This window comes from Adiantum capillus-veneris, chromosome 30 (genome assembly GCF_014529385.1).
Source record: "Adiantum capillus-veneris isolate H3 chromosome 30, ASM1452938v2, whole genome shotgun sequence".
NCBI classification, from domain to species: Eukaryota; Viridiplantae; Streptophyta; class Polypodiopsida; order Polypodiales; family Pteridaceae; genus Adiantum; species Adiantum capillus-veneris.
The window spans coordinates 107,008,187-107,030,547 of NC_140960.1; the positions used below are offsets into that span (position 1 = coordinate 107,008,187).

The following is a 22,361-nucleotide window of genomic DNA, read 5'->3' on the forward strand; positions in this document are numbered from 1 at the left end:
TAGGAACACTGTTTTGGCCATAAATCACAAACCATTATGAATCAGTCCGAACTTTTTATACCAGAGATAAAACACATCATTTAGAAAATTTTCTCTCTATTTGTGTCATGTGAGAAACACGCACGAGGTAAGAGATATGGTCAAAAAACAGTTTGCTTCCCACTACACAACCAAATATTTTGACTCCAGGTTCCTTGGAGAACCACTATATAGATTCACCGGATGGGCAAACCCACTTAACCAATTTAAAATCTTGATGAAACTTGATGATAAATGAATTTACATCTCCGTTATCACTTCGGAAATGCAAGTTATTAATCACTCTATTATCGGTTTTATCTACACGCGTAGGAGTGCTATCAAGGGGGAATGCCATATGACATCGTGAGTTAACCGAGCCGTTTTGATATGTTTTATGGTTTTTTTTGGTGAGTTGATTTCAATTATTAGATGGCCATAAACTTATGTGGGAGTATATGGTTAAACATCCCGAACCGCATAGGCAGATATGAATAAAGTGGCTTTCTTTTGGGGTTAGTGTTTGTTGTGTGAGTACCATATAGTCAAAGTGATGTGATGGAGTGATAGTCTATATTATGGAGCTGAACTTGATGCATTGGTTTGAGGTCAAATACTTTCATTTGCATGTTTTGCATGCTCCCAAAAATGTCAAAAAAGTGTTTTTTTAAACGGGAGAGAAGGATGTGGCAAGTCTTTTCCAAGACCTTCAAGATCAGATTGTGGCCAATAGTGAACTCCACATGGAGCAACATGAACATGAATTAGAAGAAAAGCTGGCAAGAGAGAAACAAAGGTGTGAAAAGTTGAGTGATTCCTATGATGTAGTGAAACATACGCTCTCAACTCTCCTCGCCATGCAAGATGTGTCAGCTCCTACCTCCACCTCTCAGGTATCGATGACCATAATGAAGGAAATCAAAGCTTTAAAGGAGGATCTTGCACTAGAAAAATAACAAAGACAGATGATGATAACGACCAAATGGCTATATAAAACCAGAAAGATATAGAGATCAAAGAATTGTAGAAACACTTGGAAAAAGCAAAAGATGATCTAGCTATCCAAGTTGAGAAGCATACTCAAGAGCTGCTAAGTGAGTGTGAAGCAAAGATCAGACAATAAGTGCCCTACAAGCTAAAGAATCTGTGCTGGCCCAGCAAACCACACCACCAATAATTGAGTTTGAAAGAGTAGACCTACCATCTTGGACATACCAAGCACATCTACAGGGGTGGGCTACACAAATTTGAAGAAGAAACTGAACCAGATGCCTGAGAGGAGCTCAAGAAATGGATAAAAGACATCCTTGACCACTCTCACAAAGAGTTTAAGCTATATGAGCTCACGGTATTGGAGTCAACAGCTCTCTGAATGATCAAGACAGATGAAGTGGTCAAGAATTTTGGTGAGAAATGATCCCCATGCCACTGATGAAGCAAGAGGTACAACTATTAAAATGGAAGATTCTACCATCACTCGAGCCAAATCCAAAGGGAGATTGTGAAGATGTGTCGATCATTGCAAATCAAGTGCTTTTAATTCTAGAGAGCCTACCACTCTAGAGAAAAACATGGTTTGAGAAGCACCCACATGATGAGCTACCTACATAAGTGCCCCACAACATCTCAAGGATCGACCCATACTTTTGTCTAATTCCTCGACAACAATCCTCGGATAGCTACTACATCTAAAGAAGCTGCCAACCATCTGTCATCAACTAACTAGTGCTTTCAAAGCCCATAAACAACTACAAGCCAATAGAGTCCTGCCTTCACATTACATGCAAAAATTTGAAGAGGTATCCATGATCGACTTCTTTGAAATGGATTCCATAATTTTTGACCCTCTCACCAAAGACGTACAAGTGTGCCATATTGCCTATCAGAGCGTGGTCCTCTCAACAATCCTTTCAAGGACCTTTCTATTGAAGCAGACATTGTAGCTCGGGTTGAAAAGTTTCGAAGGATCATAGAGACAATAGAAAATAGACAGTTCGACTACTAAAGCCAAAGATGAAGCTTACACAAGGATGTGTGACGATTAGGAAGGGGAGAATGTTAACAAAATTACCTATCGAGCATTCTCCTAGTTGGCTACACTACCACAAAGCCACGATTTCAATGTAATCACATTATTATTTTGGAGAAGCTTTGTATAAAAGAGGAGTCATGATGATTGAGCCACATTTCTAGACACTCGAGTTGTAATTCTTTTGTACTGAACTAAAGCACCTTATAAGCTGGCCATTGTCCAAATGAGAAGCCCTAGGCATAAAGTTCAAATTTTCTAGTTTGAATAGACCTTTGTAACATTATCTAAGGTTTTTTTGAAGAGCTCTGACTGAGAGTGATAACTCAAAAACATCTTGTAATCAATTTCTCTCAAGTTCTACTCCTAAAAATTCAATTCCAAAAAGTGTATTATGTTCCTTGTCTCTTATTCTTTCATATAAATATAGTGACTACCTGTTTGTGTGAGCTAAATTTGCAATTTTGAGTGCATAAATGGTTCTTTTTTGACATCTTTACCATAGGAGAGTGATCCTAGACCTTAGGGAGAACTTTTTGGATAGTTTTGTTGTAGCTTTCATGACCTGGACCATGATGGATTGGGATTTTGGTACCTTGGCGGATGACCTGCACAGTTTGTAGAATAGTTCCCCTAGGCCTATTATACCTCCTCCTAAAGTTCCATTGCATTTTGTCGATGAAATGGCATGATGACCTAGAGGGGTGAGACAAGACATAGATATATTTTCCAAAGTAGAGAGATGATAGCTTAGTTTCATAAATTCACTTAATGGGATTTCCACTGTCAAAGAGTGGTCGTGCCCCATTTAAGTCGCTTCTTTGAGTATTGACATTATGTTAGTGCCAGCCAACTATGTTGTAGATGTCCGATCGCACCGACGCACTATCACATTCCAACTTGGGTCGTCTATGTCTCAACCAGGAGGAACACTTTGTAAAAATACCTTGAAATCATTTTTGTATTGCTTTACTCATTGTTTTCATGGCGGGCACATCTTTCATAGACTTGGATCCATCTTGCCACCCTTTTCCTTTCTATCTTTTCACTTGTTGGCCCTTGCACCCTTGCCTTTAGTGGTCATTGAAATGTTACCTTGTTAGTGATAAAATGCATGGCAAAAAGGTCATAACTATCAAAGTTGACAATGTGGTACTGTAGAGAAATAGGAAGAATACACGAGAGAGAGAGAGAGAGAGAGAGAGAGAGAGAGAGAGAGAGAGAGAGAGAGAGAGAGAGAGAGAGAGAGAGAGAGAGAGAGAGAGAGAGAGAGAGAGAGAGAGAGAGATACTACTGAACCAACCAACATTTGCAATAAATTGATGATTATACAATGGGGACAATGTGGTTCTTATATACTCACATTAGCAAATTTCCCTACCTAGACTTTGGTAAATAAGTAAAATAAATACCTAAAGCCAAAATCAATATCGGGATCACATTGGGTTATTCACTTGAGATGCTAATCCATGCTTATTAGAGGTGGGTAATCTCATCATAATGTATAGTTTAGGATTGTTTATTCCCAGTTGATGGAAATACTTGCAAATTTGTACAACGTATCCTTAACAAATGTATTTATTATACAACTTGCAAATGTTGAATTCATACATGTTTTTGTTTGAAGAATAGGTCTCTAACGCGTCATGGTATAAGGTGGCCTCTTACTATGCTAGTTGAGTGGTGGTGTTTGCAACAATGGCTCAAGGAATTGGCATAACAAGAATCTTTCACGGTGGCACAAAGCTCTCCTCAAGCAATGTGGATCCCACTACACCAAGAACCATTATGCTAACATGGAGAGATCCCTAGTAGGACAATACAACAACTTTCCAATAGAAACACACCCTTTCCTAACATGAGGGCACCCAACCAAATATATTTTTATGTGATACAACAACTTTCTATCAGCAACACACCCTTTCCTACCATGAGGGCACCCCCACGAAAGATATTTTTATGAGATAAGTTATCCATGAGCATACCATGTCTTGGAATGGATGCAAGAACTATGACCACACTACCCCTTGTAAAGTTGTTCATGAATGTATGTTTATCAAAGTCAACGAGAAGAAATTTGGACTTTTTTGTTTGTTGATGTGTAAGATCACTCTAGGTATACCATATTATGAGATTTCTTAATAAGTTAAATAAGATTTGTAGTCATTTAAAGTGTAAATTTGTTTTTGTTTGGTAAGATTGTGTAACATTTAATGGCCTAGTAACTTGTGTGTAGTAGCCGAAAATAGCATAAACATAGTGAGCATTTCATTAGAATAGATTCCTAATGAGCATAGCAAGAGTGCTTGGATGGAGAGAGCAACAAAAATCATAACACCTAGTTAGATAGGCATGAACAATACTTGAAAAGATAGAGAAATTAAGCTATTGACAACAATTAAGGACCGGATTTACATGGAACCGGTCCCCCCTCCAAAACGCTTTGTATTATAAGTTTCCCCCATCAAGGGGGACATTTTACAATACAATACTTTGTGTTCCTGCAATAACTTGCTGGTGCAATGAAGATGGAAGCTTCGAGCACCATGCACACACTTATAAAACACAACATCAATTCCCTCACGGTCTCAGACCCAAGACCTCACACACCTTCGAAGTGTTACCATATACATGTGGTAGTGATGTGTGTGAACACACTAGGACCGCTGGGGCATTTTTCCCCTCTTTAGGAGGTTTTTTCCCCTGTGCATTGTATATACGTCCATCACTCTACGGCTATCTATCTTTCCATTGCACACTAAGTAACACACTCTCTATTGTGTACCTTGAGCTTCCTTCGTCTTCTCCAAGTTGTGCGCGTTTCTCTGCAATCCTAATTCCAACCATTGGTATCAGAGTAGGTTACATCCTCTTGGGCTTAGTCGCTAGTTGCTCCAGCACACGCGTGCTCAGATTTTTGATTCGGACTCATTTCGGCCTCCGTTTCCACTACAGGCAGGTCTGCACAGGCAATTTTGTCATTTTGTGCAAAATTTCTATCAGTGCCAATTTTTGCATAGCAGGTGCCTTACAATCTTCTATGGTTTGTGCTATATAGCACGTGTTGTTCCAGCTCAGTTTGTCCTATTTTCGGGAAGTTTTCATATCAGGTGCAGCATTTACCATGGCTGACAACAACACAGATGTCTTCAAGATGTTTGCTGCTGAGGACAGGTTGGATGGGGACAATTACCCTATGTGGGCTTATATGATGCAACACATTCTTGTGTCAAAGGGCGTCTGGAATATTGTGTAGTGCATTGATGTACGTCCGAGTTCTGAGGATGTAGGCGATGTTGAGGATGTTGCAGGTCTTGCTGCAAGGATTGCTGCTATTAGAGTTGTTTTTCCTACGGTAGAACAAGCTCGTTGGGATGTAAAGGATGCGTAGGCTCATGCATTAATTGTGTTGTCTGTGAAGCACACTATTGTTCCTCACATCCGTTCAGCAAAATCTGCAAAACAGGCTTGGGATATATTGGCTGGTCTTTATGCAAGTCGCAATGAGGCTAAAATTGCTTTGCTGCGTAAAGAGCTGGAGTCGAAGATTATGCATGAGGAAGATGATATGGACACTTTCCTTGCTAGTGTCAAGGATATCAATGAGCAACTTATTTCTGCAGGTGAAGTTATTTTAGACAATTCCCTTGTGCAGACTATTCTTGATGCCTTACCAGATTCTTACCAGACTTTTGCTAGTACTGGAGACTTATGACCCAAGGAAATCCAGAAGTTGTCAAGTTTGATACATTATGCACATTGCTGTTGCAAGAGTCACTTTCCAGAAAAAACAGGACTAGACAGCGTGCAATTGAACAGGCTTTTATTGCTTCTCAAAGAAAGGGTGGTAACAGTAATGCAGCCACTTCTTATGGTTCTGCTGCGAGTGGAAAAACGTCTGTTCCTAATGCTTCTGCTGGCAGCACTTTGTCTGGCAATTTTGGTGATAAGGGAAAAAAGAATATGCGTTGACATTATTGTAAAGCTAATGACCACTTGATCAAGTAGTGTCCTAAGTTGAAGGCCAAAGAGGCTAAGAAGAAAGAGGGTGGCTCCACTACAAATGCTAGTTCCATTACAAATGCAGCCATTGTTTAGTCTTCTGTGAAAGGAGACTGTGATGCTGATGTCGATGCAGAATGGGCTTTTAGTGCAGAGTGCACTTACAATACTGTTGTCCATGATGCATGCTTGTCACTTGTTGCAGATTCACATGTGTGGTATTTCAATAGTGGTGCTACAAAGCGCATTACCTCACAGCGTGAATTGTTCACCTCTCTCAAGTCTGTCCCTCATGGGAATTCAGTCACTTGTGCCAACAATGCCTCTTATCTGGTTCAGGGAGTTGGAAACATTGTGCTTACTGCTACAAATGGCAGTTCCTTCACACTTGTTGATTCACTTTATGTACCTGGGATCAAGAAGAATCTTTTATCTGTATCCGCACTTGCTAGACTTGGACTTGTAGTCAAATTTGTGGATGATAGATCTACAGTTCATGATCTGTCAGTTTTGGTGATGAAATTGTTGCATCTGGCCTTTCATGCCGTGGGCTGTATAAGCTCACTTTGTATGACAAGTGTAAACAAAATTTTGCAAATGTTGTTGCAGATTCAAGGGCTATTTTAGATGCAAAACTTTGGCATGCACGTTTTGGTCATTTGAATTTTGCCAGTTTGCTGCGTTTGCAGAAATCTGATATGGTTGTTTCTTTGCCGCCTCTTGAAGCACCTATCAAATATGTTTGTGAAGGCTGTATTTTGGGTAAGATGCAACGTTCTAAGTTTCCAAAGGATGGTTCAGTTTGGGCCACATGCAGGTTGTAGCTTTTTCATAGTGATGTTTGTGGGCCCATGCAAACTCCGTCCTTGGGCAATTACCTTTACTTCATGACTTTCATTCGTGATTACTCCATGCATGTATGGGTATTTCCGCTTAAAGTGAAGTCTGAAGTTTTTATGTGCTTCAAACAATTTCTGGCTATGGCTGAAAATGTCTCGAAATGTACTATGGGCACCCTCCGTTCCGATCGAGGGGGGGAGTATATGTCTCATGAATTCAATGCATTTCTGGCTAGTTGTGGGATAAAACACCAATGTACAGTGCCTTATACACCTCAACAAAATGGCATTGCTGAGAGGAAAAACAGGTCACTTACAGAAATGGCACGATGTATGGTCAAAAGTCAAGCTTTGCTGCATTCTTTTTGGCTTGAGGCCATCATGTGTGCCACTTATGTACTAAACAGGTGTCCTACGAAAGCTTTGCAGTCTATTACTCCATATGAAGCATGGCATGATAGAAAGCCTTCTATTGAGCACATGAGTGTTTTTGGCTGTTTGGCATATGCTTTGGTGCCACAAACACAGCGCATAAAATTGGATGATAAGGCTGTCAAATGTATTTTTGTTGGTTATAGTGCTGAAAGCAAAGGTTACAGGTTGTATCATCCGCAAACAAAACGTATTTTGGTTTCACGCGATGTAGTGTTTGTGGAAGATTATGTTCAGCCCTTGCTGTCATGTACTAGAGACAATAATGTAAGCTCACATGACATTTATGACACTTTGTTGCCTCTTTTTCGTGGTGGAAATACAAATGTAAGTTCCAATGAGGCAAATATACAGCCTATGGGGGTTTCTGAAAATGTTATAGATCAGCCTATTATGATGCAGATGTACATGATGTACTTGATGAGGAAAGGGCTGAAAATGAGAAGGCTAGAGGTATGCCAAAATGGCTGGTGCATACTTTGCGTGATAGTAAAGTGGATGCACCTTTGTCTAGTCGTACTCGTTCAGGCTCTCGCCATGCATCTTATGCATCAGATTGTTATGCTTTGGCTGTGTCTAGCTTACATGATGTTGAGGAGCCTCTGTCTTTTGATGAAGCACAGAATTCAGAAAATTGGATGGCTGCCATGCAACTAGAATACGATGCACTTATAGAAAATGACACATGGACTTTATGTGATTTGCCTCCTGGCAAAAAGGCCATTGGTACGAAGTGGGTTTACAAGTTGAAACGCAAGCCGGATGGTGAGATAGATCGCCATAAGGCTCGACTTGTTGCAAAGGGTTATGCACATCAAAAAGGCATTGATTATGAAGAGACTTTTGCTCCCACTTGTCGTATGACTACTGTGCATTTTCTATGTGCATTGGCTGCTCATTTTGGTTGGGATGTACATCAATCAGACATTGTTACTTCTTTCTTGAATGGTGACATATTTGAGGAAGTTTATGTAGTGCAGCCACACGGTTTTGTCATAAAAGGACAAGAGGACAAAGTGTGCAGATGTAAGAAGGCTTTGTATGGGTTGAATCAATCTCCTCGTGCTTTGTATGAGAAAGCTGACACTCATTTGGTCAAACGAGGCTTTCGTAACAGTCCAACAGAAAGCACATTGTATGTAAAGCGTGAGGGTGATGTACTTCTCATTGTGGTTCTTTATGTCGATGATTTGCTGATCACTGGACCAAATGAGAGACATATTGCTGAATTTAAGACTGATTTGAATGTTTCTTTCAAGATGAAAGATTCGGGGCTGTTGCATCATTACTTGGGTATACAGTTTAAGCAGTGTGATGGTCGTATTGCCTTGTGTCAGAAAAGTTACATAGAGACATTGCTATGTAAGTTTGGACTTGAGGATTGAAAACCTATTGCCACTCCCATGGAAACAGGTTTGAAGTTGAGTCTACATGATACTGGCGATCCTGCTGATGTCACTCTTTATCAAACTGCTGTTGGCTGCCTCATTTACGTATGCAACGCGAGGCCGGATATTCAGTTTGCAGTCTCACAGGTTAGCAGATTTATGCATAGCCCAGGGTCTAAGCATTGGCAGGCTGTTAAGAGGATTTTCCGCTACCTTAGTGGCACTTTACATCTTGGCTTGTTTTATCCCAAGGGGGGATCATTGCCGCCAGACTTACATGCTTTTTCAGACTCAGATTGGGCTGATTGTTTTGACACGTGAGTGTTCACAAGTGGTTTTTGTTTCATGCTTGGCAGTTCATGTATATCATGGTTGAGGAAGACGCAACCTACTGTGGCCACTTTGAGTTGTGAGGCTGAGTACAGGCAGTCTTCACAGCTACGGTGAGTGTGTATGGCTTAGACGCCTTATGGATGATTTGGGTGTTGGACAGGACACTTCCAACACTATCTACACTGACAGGCAGAGCACATTGGCAGTTGTGAGAAACCCAATTTTTCATGCTCGCACAAAGAACATTGAGGTGCATTACCACTATGTCAGGGAGAGGCTCTTAGCAGGAGAGATCAGCTTGGCTTATGTGCCAACACAGGACAACCTTGTAGATCTTTTCACAAAGGCATTGTCTCCTAAGAATCTTGAAGCTTTCCGCAAAGCTTTGGGCTTACTCCCCTTTGTGGACTGATCATGTCCTTAGGGCATGGCACTTCCCTTTACTCATGTTCCAGCTTTCGTTCACCGCATCACTCCAGGGGGGATTTGTTACCATATACATGTGGTAGTGATGTGTGTGAACACACTAGGACCGCCGTTGCATTTTTTCCCTCTTTAGGAGGTTTTTTCCCCCGTGCATTGTATATACGCCCATCACTGTAGGGCTATCTATCTTTCCATTGCACACTAAGTAACACACTCTCTATTGTGTGCCTTGAGCTTCCTTCGTCTTCTCCAAGTTGTGTGCGTTTCTCTGCAACCCTAATTCCAACACGAAGATGGTGAGAGCTAGCGGGGTATGAGAGTAGATTGTGAGGAAGGATTATTCTTATTACGAGAAATAAGTATATCTCCTCACATAATCACTCATAAAATCTTAGCATATCTTAGTAATTAGCATGGTAGAGGAGATGAGCATGCATTGGAGCTTGGCTCTTGGTTGGATTTGTATCACAAAGCCAAGAGTTGTTAGTGTAGGCCTCCCTTCTCACAAGCTTGGAGTAGGTGATGAGCTTTCCAGTAAAGCTTGAGAAGGAGACAAAGGGATTACCTCTATATGAGCTTACCAAGAAAACCAGTAAGTTCATTTGGACTTCTAAATGTGAAGAAAGCTTTCAATGTATTAAAAATTCTATTATCAGTAAGCCGGTACTCCGACAACCAGACTTGAATGTTATATTCCATATGCATGTCGATGCTTTGGGGCTGGCATGGGGGCAATACTGGCTCAACCAGATGGAAGGATGGATTATCCAGTTTATTTTGCCAGTCAAAGATTACTGGGCAAATTATTTCATTTCCATGTGGATCATCAGGCACTACTATTTTTTATCAACAAAGTTATTATCCAAGGAAGATTAATCAGATGGATGATGTTCCTGATGGAGTTCGAGTTTTGCATATTCCACAAGCCTAGTAAATCTCATTGTGGTGCTGATTTCTTTCCAGAAGTATTGAAGGCTACTCTGAAATATCCTTGAGGGATGAGCCAGTAGATGCAGAGCTGTTTCAGATGACAGCTGAGGAGAATTCAGACCCTGAATGGTATGATGTATAGCAGTTCCTTTCAAGAGGAGGATTTCCAGACAATTGGACTTAGAATCAAAAGAAATCTCTAATCATTAAGAGTCTGAAGTTCACTATAATAGGAGGATTGCTCTATAGATTGGGCATAGATGGTGTTCTTCAAAGGTGTGTGTCAATGGAAGGGAGGATGCAAGTCATCTCTGAAGCACACGATGGGGATTCTGGAGGACACTTATCCACCGATATCACTTATAAGAAGATTCTGCAAGCAGGATTATGGTGGAAAACCCTAATAGCGAATGATCAAAGTTTTTGCAAGACTTGTAATATATGTCAGAGAATGGGCAGACCAACAACAACTAATATGACTCCACTCACTCCAGTATAACCATTGGGAGTATTCATGAAATGGGGTCTGGACTTCATGGGACCATTCAAGAAGGTCACTCCAAGGAAGAACTGGTACATCTTGATGGCTACCTGTTATGTCACTAAATGGGTAGAGGCCAAGGCTCTTCCAGATAATACTGCCAAGTCCGCTGTTGTTTTTCTGTTTGAAAAACAAAACACTATCTGTCGCTATGGATGTTCCATTGAAATTGTGTCTGATCAAGGGACACATCTCATTAATGACATAATGGAAATTCGGATAGAGATGCTCTCAGTTAAGCACAGGAAATCAACTTCGTATATTATCCCAGGTGCAATGGTCAAGCCAAGAGCAATAATAAAACCATCAAGAATATTTTGACCGAGATTGTTCAGAAGGAGCCACAGTAGTGGGATATCAAGCTCCAGACTGCTCTATGGGCCTACAGAACATCTTATAAAGTCACCACTGGAATGACACCTTTCTGAATGGTGTATGGTACTGAAGCTGTAGTGCCTATTGAATTTGTATTTCCCAGTTTCAGAATGGAAGTTGAATATGGATTAGATTTTAATCATAATCTCAAACAAAAACTGGAGAAATTATTGCAGCTGGATGAGTTACAACAAAGAGCCATGCTGGAACAGCAGATTGTTCAGCAACGCAGAAAGCACTGGCATGATAGAAGGATCAAGGTTAGGGAGTTTCAAAAGGGTGAATTAGTTTTGCTATATCAGTCCAAACTGGGCCCTAAGAAACCGAATTTGAAGATAACTTGGACTGGTTCATTTGAAGTTGATTGGGTATTTTCAAATGGCACAGTGAAGCTGAAAGACTTATCTGGATTACTACTGCAAGGTGTTTATAATGGGGCCAAGATCAAGTTATATTATTCTAACGACAAGGAGACCTCCAGAGGTGATGATACTGGTATTCCAAATACTAATGACCAGGGATTGTCAGACCAGGCTATTCTAAATCTTTTCCATGTCAACTTAGGATCAAAACCAGTAAAGTCTCAGTATGACAAACCAGTGTCAGTAACAGAGCCAGTGGAGTTTCAGAATCAGTACCAGTTTCTATGGGAAAAAGGGCCAATTGGAATAAATGTGTTAATCATTAAGGAGATTATTGAACAACATGGCCAATGCATGTGTGTCATGTCTCCACCGGTGCACATAACTCTAGGAACGCTAAGTAGTGGAGCTTTTATGGCGCGTACACGTATAACAGTGAGGTGTATGGGCACTCTTCCTCACAAGTCTCTTGCGCGATGACTACCTGCTGTCACGCACTTGCCATCGCCAAGCTCCGAGAACTCTTCAACCCAAACTGAAACTTCCTCGTCGACAGATTTTGCTTGTCCCTATCCGACACTACTTGATACACCTCGTTGCGGGTTAGGATACACAAGTAAGTCTTCTTCCTCTACAGCTTCACAGTCATCACAGTGTATGGGTCGCAAGAAAATGTCAGAGAAGATGCAGGACACAGTGGATGAGACTGCAGCAGTTATTACTTCTATTCATGCCTCCCTACCACTCATTCCATGTAGCAAGATACACAAGTATGTGTTTAATGAGCAGGCACAATCGTTGCTGCAATTATGGGGTCTGCATGTAGTAGTACAGGCTACGAAGTTTGATTTTGATGCAGCCATTATTAGACAAGTCCTTGATTCTTTTGATGCTGATGAAGGTAGTGCCATTGTTAACGAAATTAAAAAAATAGTGACACCTTAAGATATTGCTTATACCTTCAGATTGCCCAATGAGAAAAAACCCAGCACAGCATCTGTAGACCATACCAGTCTGGTTTTTAAGGAAGATGAAGCAGCTAGAAAGAAAAGAAAGGCCATTTATAGACTTATTCAGAAGGACAATGCTGGCACTGGGACTTCTGAGGCAACAAAGAAGAAGAAGGGCAGGGTTCAGTGGAAGGATACTGAATAGTTCCATCTCAGAATCAAACGATGGATTTACCCAGCTATCCAGTAGGCACTAGAATCTCCTTGGATGAGTACCCTTGAAATTACAGCTATATGGGTGTCAAGCAGTCAACAAGCATGAAGTACGGCATAAAGATAGCAATACTGAAAGAGTACTATCATGAGGAACATCGGCCAACTCAGAAAACCCGATTTGTTTTCTCAACAACAAATCAGAATCAGGTAGTGGATTTTTTCCAGTCAAAAGAAAATTTTGGTTTATACCAAAGTTCAAGAAAGGAGGGAAGGATGTAGAAGGCGAGGACAGTCCCAGCAAGCGAGAACTGCTCCTTAGAAGGCTGACCAGCGAGAACAACTACTCTAGCAATAATTACAACAGTTACTGTAGTAACTTTGTAAGCCTATAAATAGGAGCCGATACACTGTATCCGGGGCTTTTTGGTTTTTTGGGCTTTTTGGACTCTTGGCTTAGAGCTCTTGCTTTTAGACTTTTAGCTTCATAAGCTTTTGGCTTTCAACTCTGTAATCACTTATCCTGTAATCAATCCTCAGACTTCATCTGAGCTTAAACCTGTTGTACACTGTATTGATTATCTTTGTACTACTGATCGGAATCTATAATACCATTCCTAGTCTTCCAATTTGTGTCTTCCATTTCAATACATTGTTCCAGTTCAGTTTTCTGTTTCAGTCCAGTACTTAATTCCAATCCTCACTAACAGAATCGCCTAGATAATCAGTAGCTCTGAACAATAACACTGGAATAGCTATTTGAAGAGTCCAGCTCTCATTCCAATGTTAAAAATCTGCTTTGTGACAAGTAGAGGGCTAAAAAGTGTTTCTTTTAATAAAGTCCAAGTGAGAGAGAGAGTGGATTCAACATAAGAGAAAGAGGAGAGAGGTAAGAAAAAGAAAATTTAAAATCCTAAAAAGCATATCTTAAAATTGAGCTATCCACTTATTTTTGGTAAAAACTATCTATTTTAAAAGCGAAGATATAGAAAAATCTTTTTTTATGAGCTCAACGTAGACTTTCTTTCCCCTCTTTTAGGTTTGGTCAAAGTTAAGTTAACCCTTAACCATTTCCTTAAACTGCAAAATATAGAGACCTATACCCCATTCACTTTTTAGTTAATAAGGTCATACTGTTGTGCCTTTCACTCTTCATCTTACGTGTGATTTAGCTTTTAGTTCTATGCTTTGTTGCCATAAAGTTAAATATGCTTGCGCTCATTTTTATGTTTTAAATATATATCTTATGTTAGAATGGGCTCAAGTAGATTCTATGAGGTCCATGCCTACATAAGAGGCTCTAGTGTAGTAGCAATTCATTTTTGGAGTAGCCTTATACATAGAGCTACATGCTTTAGGGTCTTTGTCTTAAAGTGGCACCATTGCTATCTCTTGGATTGGATGGACTCAAGATTAGCTTGGCTTGTTCAATCTAAGTCTCATGACTATCCATATATTGTCTCTATCTCTTTTCATTGAGTTTATGGTATTGATTAGTTTTAATTAGTGAATAATTAAAGTGCTAATCTCTCTAGTCACTAGAAGTTTCCATCTATGAGTCAACTAAGGTTAAGTACACTTCATTCCAAGGTTGGTTAGTGTGTGGTATCATTTTTATCCATGTTAGTTTGTGTGTTTGTATGCTTATGATGTTTAGAAAAGGTGTTTAGTAGAAGTTCGTTGCTTGTCTTGAGTGCACGTGATAATATTTGCATGCATGGACTTGCATTAGTGAGTTGGTGTGGTTTTCAAGATTAATGCTTCATTCATGTATGCATGTTATAATGACCTTCCTTGTGTGTGCATGCTCAAGTATAGTGTGTGTGGTTCAAGGATATTAGCAAGGGATAGACACCATTTTCTTAATGTGCGAGATGGAGTCATTGATTGTTAGTCTAGAAGGGATTAGAAATTGGCTAATCCCTCACTTTTCCCTATTCATAAGCTTCAATCATACCTCAAAACTGCTCTTGCCATTCATCATACGAGGATCTCATGCATTGTGTGTGACTAGGAGCGAGCCAGAGTTCCCCTAATAGGTGAGCCATGGTCCAAAGAGGCTCGTTGAATTTTCATAGAGATGCAAAGAGTTGTGCTCTAACAACATATGGGATGACACGTTTCTTTAAGTATTTTGAGGGCAAGGGGTAGCTTCATCTTACCTTGACTCAAAACTCAAGCTTTGCGGAGATCCACAAAGCAACATCGTAGTGGCCCCTTCTAGGCCTTTGCCTCATCAATAAGGCAACACAAAGTAAAGATGTGGTCGATGGTAGAGAAGGCTTGCCAAAAACTGTAGCTCACTTTTGCATACAACTTTGCCTTCCAACACTTCTAAATCAAGTTTGGCCAATGTATGACAAATCGCAATGGTCCAGTAAATGCTTGGGTCAAGAGAGTTCCCAGATTCGCAGGGATACGATAAAATTACTATACATCAATGTTTCACTCTCTTGTTGTATAGAGGTTTCACTTGACATGCCCTTGAATGAGCTGCAGGTGCGAGTTACATTCAAAGATCATGTTGGCGTTGGGATCACCTCTCAAATAGCCACCAAGTTTCAATGGCCAAGTTGTGTAGTGAATCGGAAGAAAGGTTCTCCAAGGTGGTTGCTCGGAGGGAGGAAGGGGGGGGGGGGGATCCTTCAGCATCCGCTACCCAAGGTGTCATTGTAATCTCCCATGAAAAGTGCATTCTCAAACTAGAGAGGTCACTTCAAATATGAGAGAGCTGCCCCTTTTCTTTTACCTCAAAGAAGAAACACTCTTGCTTATCTGTGAATGCTACGTTGGTAGTTAATAGATCTAGATGTGTGAAGCCAATCTTCCATGTTAGGGTTTGGAGCTCAAAGGAAATGTGCACGTCAACTACAACACCGCGTGGATTTCCTAACGCATTGTTGTTCCTCCTCTTGCAAGGCTTGTTTTGTCCATCTATCTAGCATGTGAAGCTACAAAATTAAACCAAATTAGCAAAACTCTAGGCGTGATCTACATTGATGATTGTTTAACCTAGCATATGTACATGATACATAGCAAGGGGTTTCATGTTAGTGACTAGAGAAAGTCCCTTTTCCATACATGGGCCCCAAATCACATAAATAGATGACTCTCAACAACACATATCTCATTGATTGATGAAGAACACAACGAAATGTGATATGTAGTGTGAATTGCAAAATTCTATGAACCATAAGACATTGATGTTTTTCACAGAAATTTTTGGACATTACACCAAGGGAGGCAATGATAGCTGTCTCATGATCTCTCTCTCTCCATTTTTGGCATTACATTCAAACATGTGTGGGAAAGTGTGGATGTCTATACTTGCACCACATCTCATGCCCGAACGCACATAAACTCATGAGTGAAAGAAAGAGAGAGCTATGCACACACCCACACATTTCTAAATACAACTTGAAAATTTTCTAAAAGGAAACTCTCTCTCTCTCTCTCTCTCTCTCTCTCTCTCTCTCTCTCTCTCACACACACACACACACACATTAAAAGCCCGTCCAGTCTAGACATGCTGCAGATTCAAAACTTCATAATTATCAGCTATATCATGCTATCTATTTGACTAAGAAAAACAACATACCCACTAAGCACCTTACAGTTGTACCAGAGGAGGAGGAAATCCAACAAGAACCAGGGCTCATCTTGAGAGCTTTGCCTCCTGCCTTTTGAAAACGAAGGCAACCCAATTGCAAACAGCACAGAAAATGTGCCGTCAAAGTTGGAAACCGGTTCTGCATCTTCACTTTCATTTCAGCCCAACCCCTGCTAAAGGCAGGTTCAGTGGAGGAGAATGATTTGGCTGATTAATATTTCAATAGAGTATGTGTATATACATATTGCACCAAAAGTCTCCTCTTACCTACAATAGCTGTACAATCTAATGCTATGAACAATCGTGTTAGGCATACCCCTCTGTACATTCCTTGTAACAGCCTTGTCATGAGAACATCCATCCTACACTCCACACAATTAAAATACCTGAGCCCGCAATGCTCAAGCCAAGCACAAAAGCAAATCCCACCGCACAAGAAAGTGAGACGCCTCTATTCAGCTTGCGCCTTTTGCCATGGCTTGAACGAGATATGTGGGACTCCTTTCTGTTCTGTAATGGGTACTGGTTTTTGGCAAGATTCGACAACTCTTTAGACCTGGCCTGAACTGGCTTAAAAATGAGAGCATTCTCCTTGTTTGCCCACAGCCCCAGTTCAAGTTTTCGGTACAATCTAAGCAATCTGTTTTCTATTTCTAAAGTAAGGGCGCGCTGCCTGTAAGTATTGACTGTCCACGTCTCTTTTATTAGCAACTCTTGAATCATGTCTCTCTCCTGCAAAGTCTGCTCGGCAAGCTTTTCAGCAAGCCGCGCTCGTGTTTGTGCATGACACAGAGCCTTTCCAAGCATCTCCATTTCTTTGTCCGTCACATCAAAACCTCCTGCATTGCCTACTTTAAGATCTCCCTTCTCATCACTAACCCTGTTAAAACACCCCAAACCAGGGATCAGCAATGAAACCCCTGCAAAAGTTTAAAAGAAGAAGAAATGAGAATCTTACTTGTTTGTGATGAAGCGGGCCGATTTGAGCAATGAAGGATCAATTGCATATGGATGGCTTTCTGAAAGTATTAGATCTGTCAAGCCTGTTTGAGTGTGCGAAAAATCCAAGGAATTCTTCTCTAATGGTTTCATTTTTTCATCACAAGCCAATGAGGCCAAGCAGATCTTATCTCCACAGGAAGGCACACATGAACTTATCAATCTTGAAGCCTCTTGACATGTACCGGCACATTCATTCTGTATTAAAGAGGTTCTGACAGGGAGCAGACTCACACATGCATGGCCTTTCGCTATGCACGATAAAACCGTCTCTTTCTGAGATACTATGGATGCAGCATTTGAGTCCACAGTAGGGATCATATGCACCCGTTTTGGCCTGTTTCTTCTAGAATGAGAGCAAAGTTGTGTATTTGATGCCTCACATAAGATGCTTGACTCTGACGAAGTCTTTGCATCATACTTCGTTATGTCGCTCTTCAGGACCGTGGCCGTACTGCCATCAAACCCATCTTTTGACACGAGATATGTCGACGAATTATGTAACGAAGCCTGTTGCTGATGAAAACCCCAGTTCCAATCAGCATCGGCAGATTTCCTCTCTGTTAACCCTGAGAGGGCCCAAATCTCGCGAATGGGCGAGAACTGAGAGCACATGAACTCAGCACCGTAGTCAAGAAAACTGTTGTAGCCAAAATGACAACCGAAATCTGAGGAATAATCTATAGAACCACCCCAGTTTCCATCCAAAAGATATATCAAGCCTTGCGCCTCATCGTAGCCTTTCATTGTATACAGCATCTCAGCATCTCTGGAAATACCAGAATGTTCTCTTGCAGGATTCCTGGGAGAGAAGCATGTCTTCATCACTCCTTTCTAAGCGTCCTTGCTCTCTCTCACCTGTTGAGAAGAGCTGACCGGACTGGGATCTCTCTCTCTCTCTCTCTCTCTCTCTCTCTCTCTCTCTCTCTCTCTCTCTCACACACACACACACACACACACATATGGAAGATGGGGGGGGGGGGGGGGGGAGAGAGAGAGAGAGAGAGAGAGACTTAACAGACCTGGAAGGCAAATTGGCTTCTGCACCCGCCAAAGCTCATGTTCGGGCATTCACCTCTTCCCGGAACTGTCCATTGCCATGGAAACCTCAAAATATCACAAGACGTGCAAACTTCAAAAGTCGAAGTATCACCAGGTCGGTTGCTTTCGGAAATGAAATGCCTAGCCCCTGGGAAAAGGGGGAATTTGGGGAAAGTAGCGAGCCTCATTAACGTCATGGCAAGCAACGAATGTCATGTGACAAGCCCTCATTGAAGCAACGCCTCACTAAACAATTGAGGTAGATAGACGTATAGCAATTGGCCTCTTCGGGTACACACATGCACCCTCGTCGATTTGCATCCGGTGGAAAACAGCTATAGGTTCGTCATAGACCCACCACACCCTGCACATTTTTCATTGTTTCTCCACTGCTGCAAACATCAGTCCACACTACATTGCCATTTATAGCCGTTTGGCATCGATGGGGAAGCACGAATATTATGGATTGGCGAGCGCCCTATGCAGGTCTCATTGAGTTTGGAAAAAGAATAGAAGCATATTGACCGTCATCGACTATCCTGCATGTGCTGCAAGTGCCGATCCGTGGCCTGTCGTTCATAGCCTCACCGTTTTCCTGCCGATAGGTCTGCATGTGTGCAGCTAATCTGTCTAGAGTTAGCATGGTGGGCAATGGACACTCGGTAGTAAACTATTGGGCACTCGGTAGTAATTGAAGCCTAATCTACAACGTCGACCTCAGGCACCAAAAAATGGGCACAACAGATCTGTCCAATGGGTAGGCCTGAGTTTGTGTTTACTTTTTGGTCCTAGTTTACTTTTACCCAAGATAGTTTATTAGTGTTTAGATCTATGGGGCAAGAAAACCCACACAAGCCCGTGGTTAGAGCACAAGCCTTATCAATGGCCGCCTTCCAATCTCCTCGAGATTGGAGGGATCAGAGGAGATCTATATAGACACATGGCAATCGTTAATCCCATCTTCCGGGTCACATTAAAGACCTGGTGGCCTTTAGTACTAAGGATTGCCATTGATGTCTCCAAATGGCACAAAGGGGCCTGATTGAGAAGTTCAGGTTAAGCATAGATGCCACAGGTGAAGGCCAATCTCACCTGTTGTTGCTGAATAGGTATCACGGGTTAGATGAAATCTTAGTCATTGAATGAGATCTGAATGAGATTTGCTCTTTTTCCAAACAGCTTTCTTTTCTTATGTACTAACCTCTAGCATGAAATGTTCACATGCTAGGTTGGACCTTTATCATTTGGTTGTGTGTCTATTTGGTAAAATGTCACACCTCCGCATCAAAAATAGAATATGAGGAGTGCGAACGTGTCATATTTAATGAGAAGTTCGATCATGTCGTATTTAATGACTGCTTCTAGTGCTATTGTTTCTATGGCTTTGTTCAGGGTTGATGGAGACTGTGCTTAAGAGTGTGATAGTTAGAGTGTACATGGGAAGGATGTAGGGACTCACTTAAGGGAAGTAACGCTTCATACAAACAACATAAATTGTTGTTCCTGCACTATGGGCATCATGCTAGCAGACGTAGGTGGTTTCAACGAGTGATTAAGTGATTCATATGCAGTGTGTTAGAAGCTTCATACCTTCTCTTATGGATTGTTTTGATTTTAATAGGATATTTGGAGGCACAAATGGTAGCCTTTGAGGTTGTTGAAGAGAAATCCGATGACTATGATGCTTGAGTATGTTTTCTCATGGAGCTACTAAGGATTGTGATCGAGAAACAAGAATGTCATATGACAATGGTGGAACCATGGAGTATGCATAGTTCATGGGTTGACACCATGGTCTTAAAAGAACTAGTGGTGAATACAATTCTTGCCTATGTAGATTCAGTTGTGAATATGATTCCAACTTAAGCACATTATATGAACATTCTATCGGCATTGTTGAGCCTATCGATAAAGTATAGCTTGTGGAAAACCAAGCCAAAGAATCAGGCTTCGCTTTTTCGGAAAGAAGTTTGGAAGTATACAAGAAGTCCTAGCTAAGAAGACCACGATTCTCTGTTAAATGTCTGTTTATATTCAGTAATCTCTACTTTTAGTATTTTACTTAACGGGTCAAGGAAATACTGGGTCATTTAAGGCTGGATTTAAGTAATGTAGCTTTACCTCCTGGGCTTGCAAATTGGTCTTGACCTCTAGGTAAGTATATGGTACTTTTCCTCCCCATGAGCATATAATTTAGTTTTTATCTCCTTTATGAATATGCTTTGATTGAGCTTTACAAGTGGTATGCATATTCTACAATGCTTTCATCCACTTATCTCTTTAGGTACATGACAAGGTCATGTTTGAGCAAAGGATTTTGGAAGGTAGTGTACCAAGTACCACCTCCGCATATTGTTCCTTTTCCTATTATTTTTTCCTTATGATGGAATCAAGGTTTCACTTCGCATATGATCAACTTTTGTTAGGTTCATCCCTCTTGAAACGGTTATAGACCTACAAGTTGGGAACACAACTCATGTCATTGAATGGTTGGGAACACAACTTAATATTAGTAGTGTGAGGCCCAAGAGATGAATGGGCGGATTGAACATGTTAAACAAGTGCTAGAGGATATGCTATAAGCGTATGTTAGCATGAAGCAATTGGGAAAAGTATTTCCCTACTTTGGAATTTGTTCAATCCATATCACCAAGTGCGGTGGGGTTGGCTACAAAGAATATTTAGTAAGTCAAGCACTATTAAAGACCATATGGATATGCTGCAAATTTCTCGTCTAAATGTTAGACATGCACTGAAAAGATATAGGAAGTACACTAATGTGAAACGTCAACAACTTACTTTGATGGAAACTTATGAAGAGGTATTCTTTCGTGTTCTAGAACCTCCAGAAAGTCTGAACATTGGTCAATCCTCTAAATACATCTTCGGTGTTGTGATCCATTTCTAGTACTCAAGTGAGCTAGATATCTGGTCTATACACTCTCATACGATTTTTTTAATGTTAGTTGTTTAAATAAACGTTTACATAGGGACAACAATGTTGGCAGTCAAGATTTTCTTGTTGACTTCATTGAACCTCCCACTCAATTGCATGATTCTAAAAAATTTCTAGACTATTGTGGCATAGTTCAAGGGAGGAAATAGTAGTACTCTTAACACTAGTTCTGTAATTGGACACTTAAATGTCCTGAGACACTAAAGTGTCCTGTTTTTCTACCATGTTTTGGCAATTTATTTGTCAAGCTAGAAAGAAGTTTTTTAAACCTTGCTTCTACCATAGATTGGTTATGAGGGAAAGAAAACATTGGATTTTTCTCCATATCAAAATACAATCTGTATGGAGAGATTCCTCGTAAGTTTTAAGACATAAATTTTAGTAAAATTTCACGCTGTTTTGCCAAAAAAATCGTAAAATTATTATATCTTTTTGTAGAGATGGCCTTTTTTATGTTTATAAAAGCCAAGTGTTAGCATTTAGTGTTACAAAACAATGGAATGCACTTCAAAAATAAGTTTTCAAGTCACATGTAAGCTATAAACACAATTTCATACTTGAGCACGTGCTGAATAAGAGCATAATTTTGGCCTTCCAAAGGTCCCCTCATGAAATTGGTACTATTTTAGTGCAATTTGACAACTACAAATGACTTTCAACTCAAGTAAATCTCGTTGCTCAAGTTGCCCAACCATTGGCTCATACAGAATGTTTTTCATGTGAGCCTACTCAAGCCCTACAAAGAAGGTTGCTCGCTGCTGCTGTACTCTCCCGCTGCACCATCGCCATCGCCTCCTCCCCCCCCCCCTCCCCTCCCTCCCTCCCTCACGTGCTACCCGTTGTCCTCCTCGTGCTGCCCTCAGCCCCCGCTGCCCCCCGCCTGCTGTCCCTCCCGCCTGCCCTCTGCCCCCGTTGCC

The 22,361-nt window shown here is 40.9% G+C and overlaps 1 protein-coding gene across 3 annotated transcripts; it reads right to left on the reverse strand.

Annotated features, from left to right (window-relative positions):
• Positions 1-16,372: 16,372 nt before the first annotated feature.
• Positions 16,373-18,625, reverse strand: LOC147418586 (uncharacterized). Of its 3 annotated transcripts, none has more exons than XM_086507313.1 (3): positions 18,470-18,625; positions 17,407-18,305; positions 16,373-17,328 (listed from the first exon to the last, which is right to left on the reverse strand). In XM_086507313.1, exons 2-3 carry the CDS (start codon positions 18,270-18,272, stop codon positions 16,794-16,796), a joined length of 1,401 nt encoding a protein of 466 aa, XP_086363439.1. In that variant the 5' UTR covers positions 18,273-18,305; positions 18,470-18,625; the 3' UTR covers positions 16,373-16,793. The 3 variants fall into 3 exon arrangements, with proteins under 3 accessions (XP_086363439.1, XP_086363441.1, XP_086363440.1); XM_086507315.1 differs by having other exon boundaries at positions 17,407-18,249; positions 18,470-18,620; XM_086507314.1 differs by having other exon boundaries at positions 17,407-18,318; positions 18,470-18,618.
• Between the last annotated feature and the right edge of the window lie 3,736 nt (positions 18,626-22,361).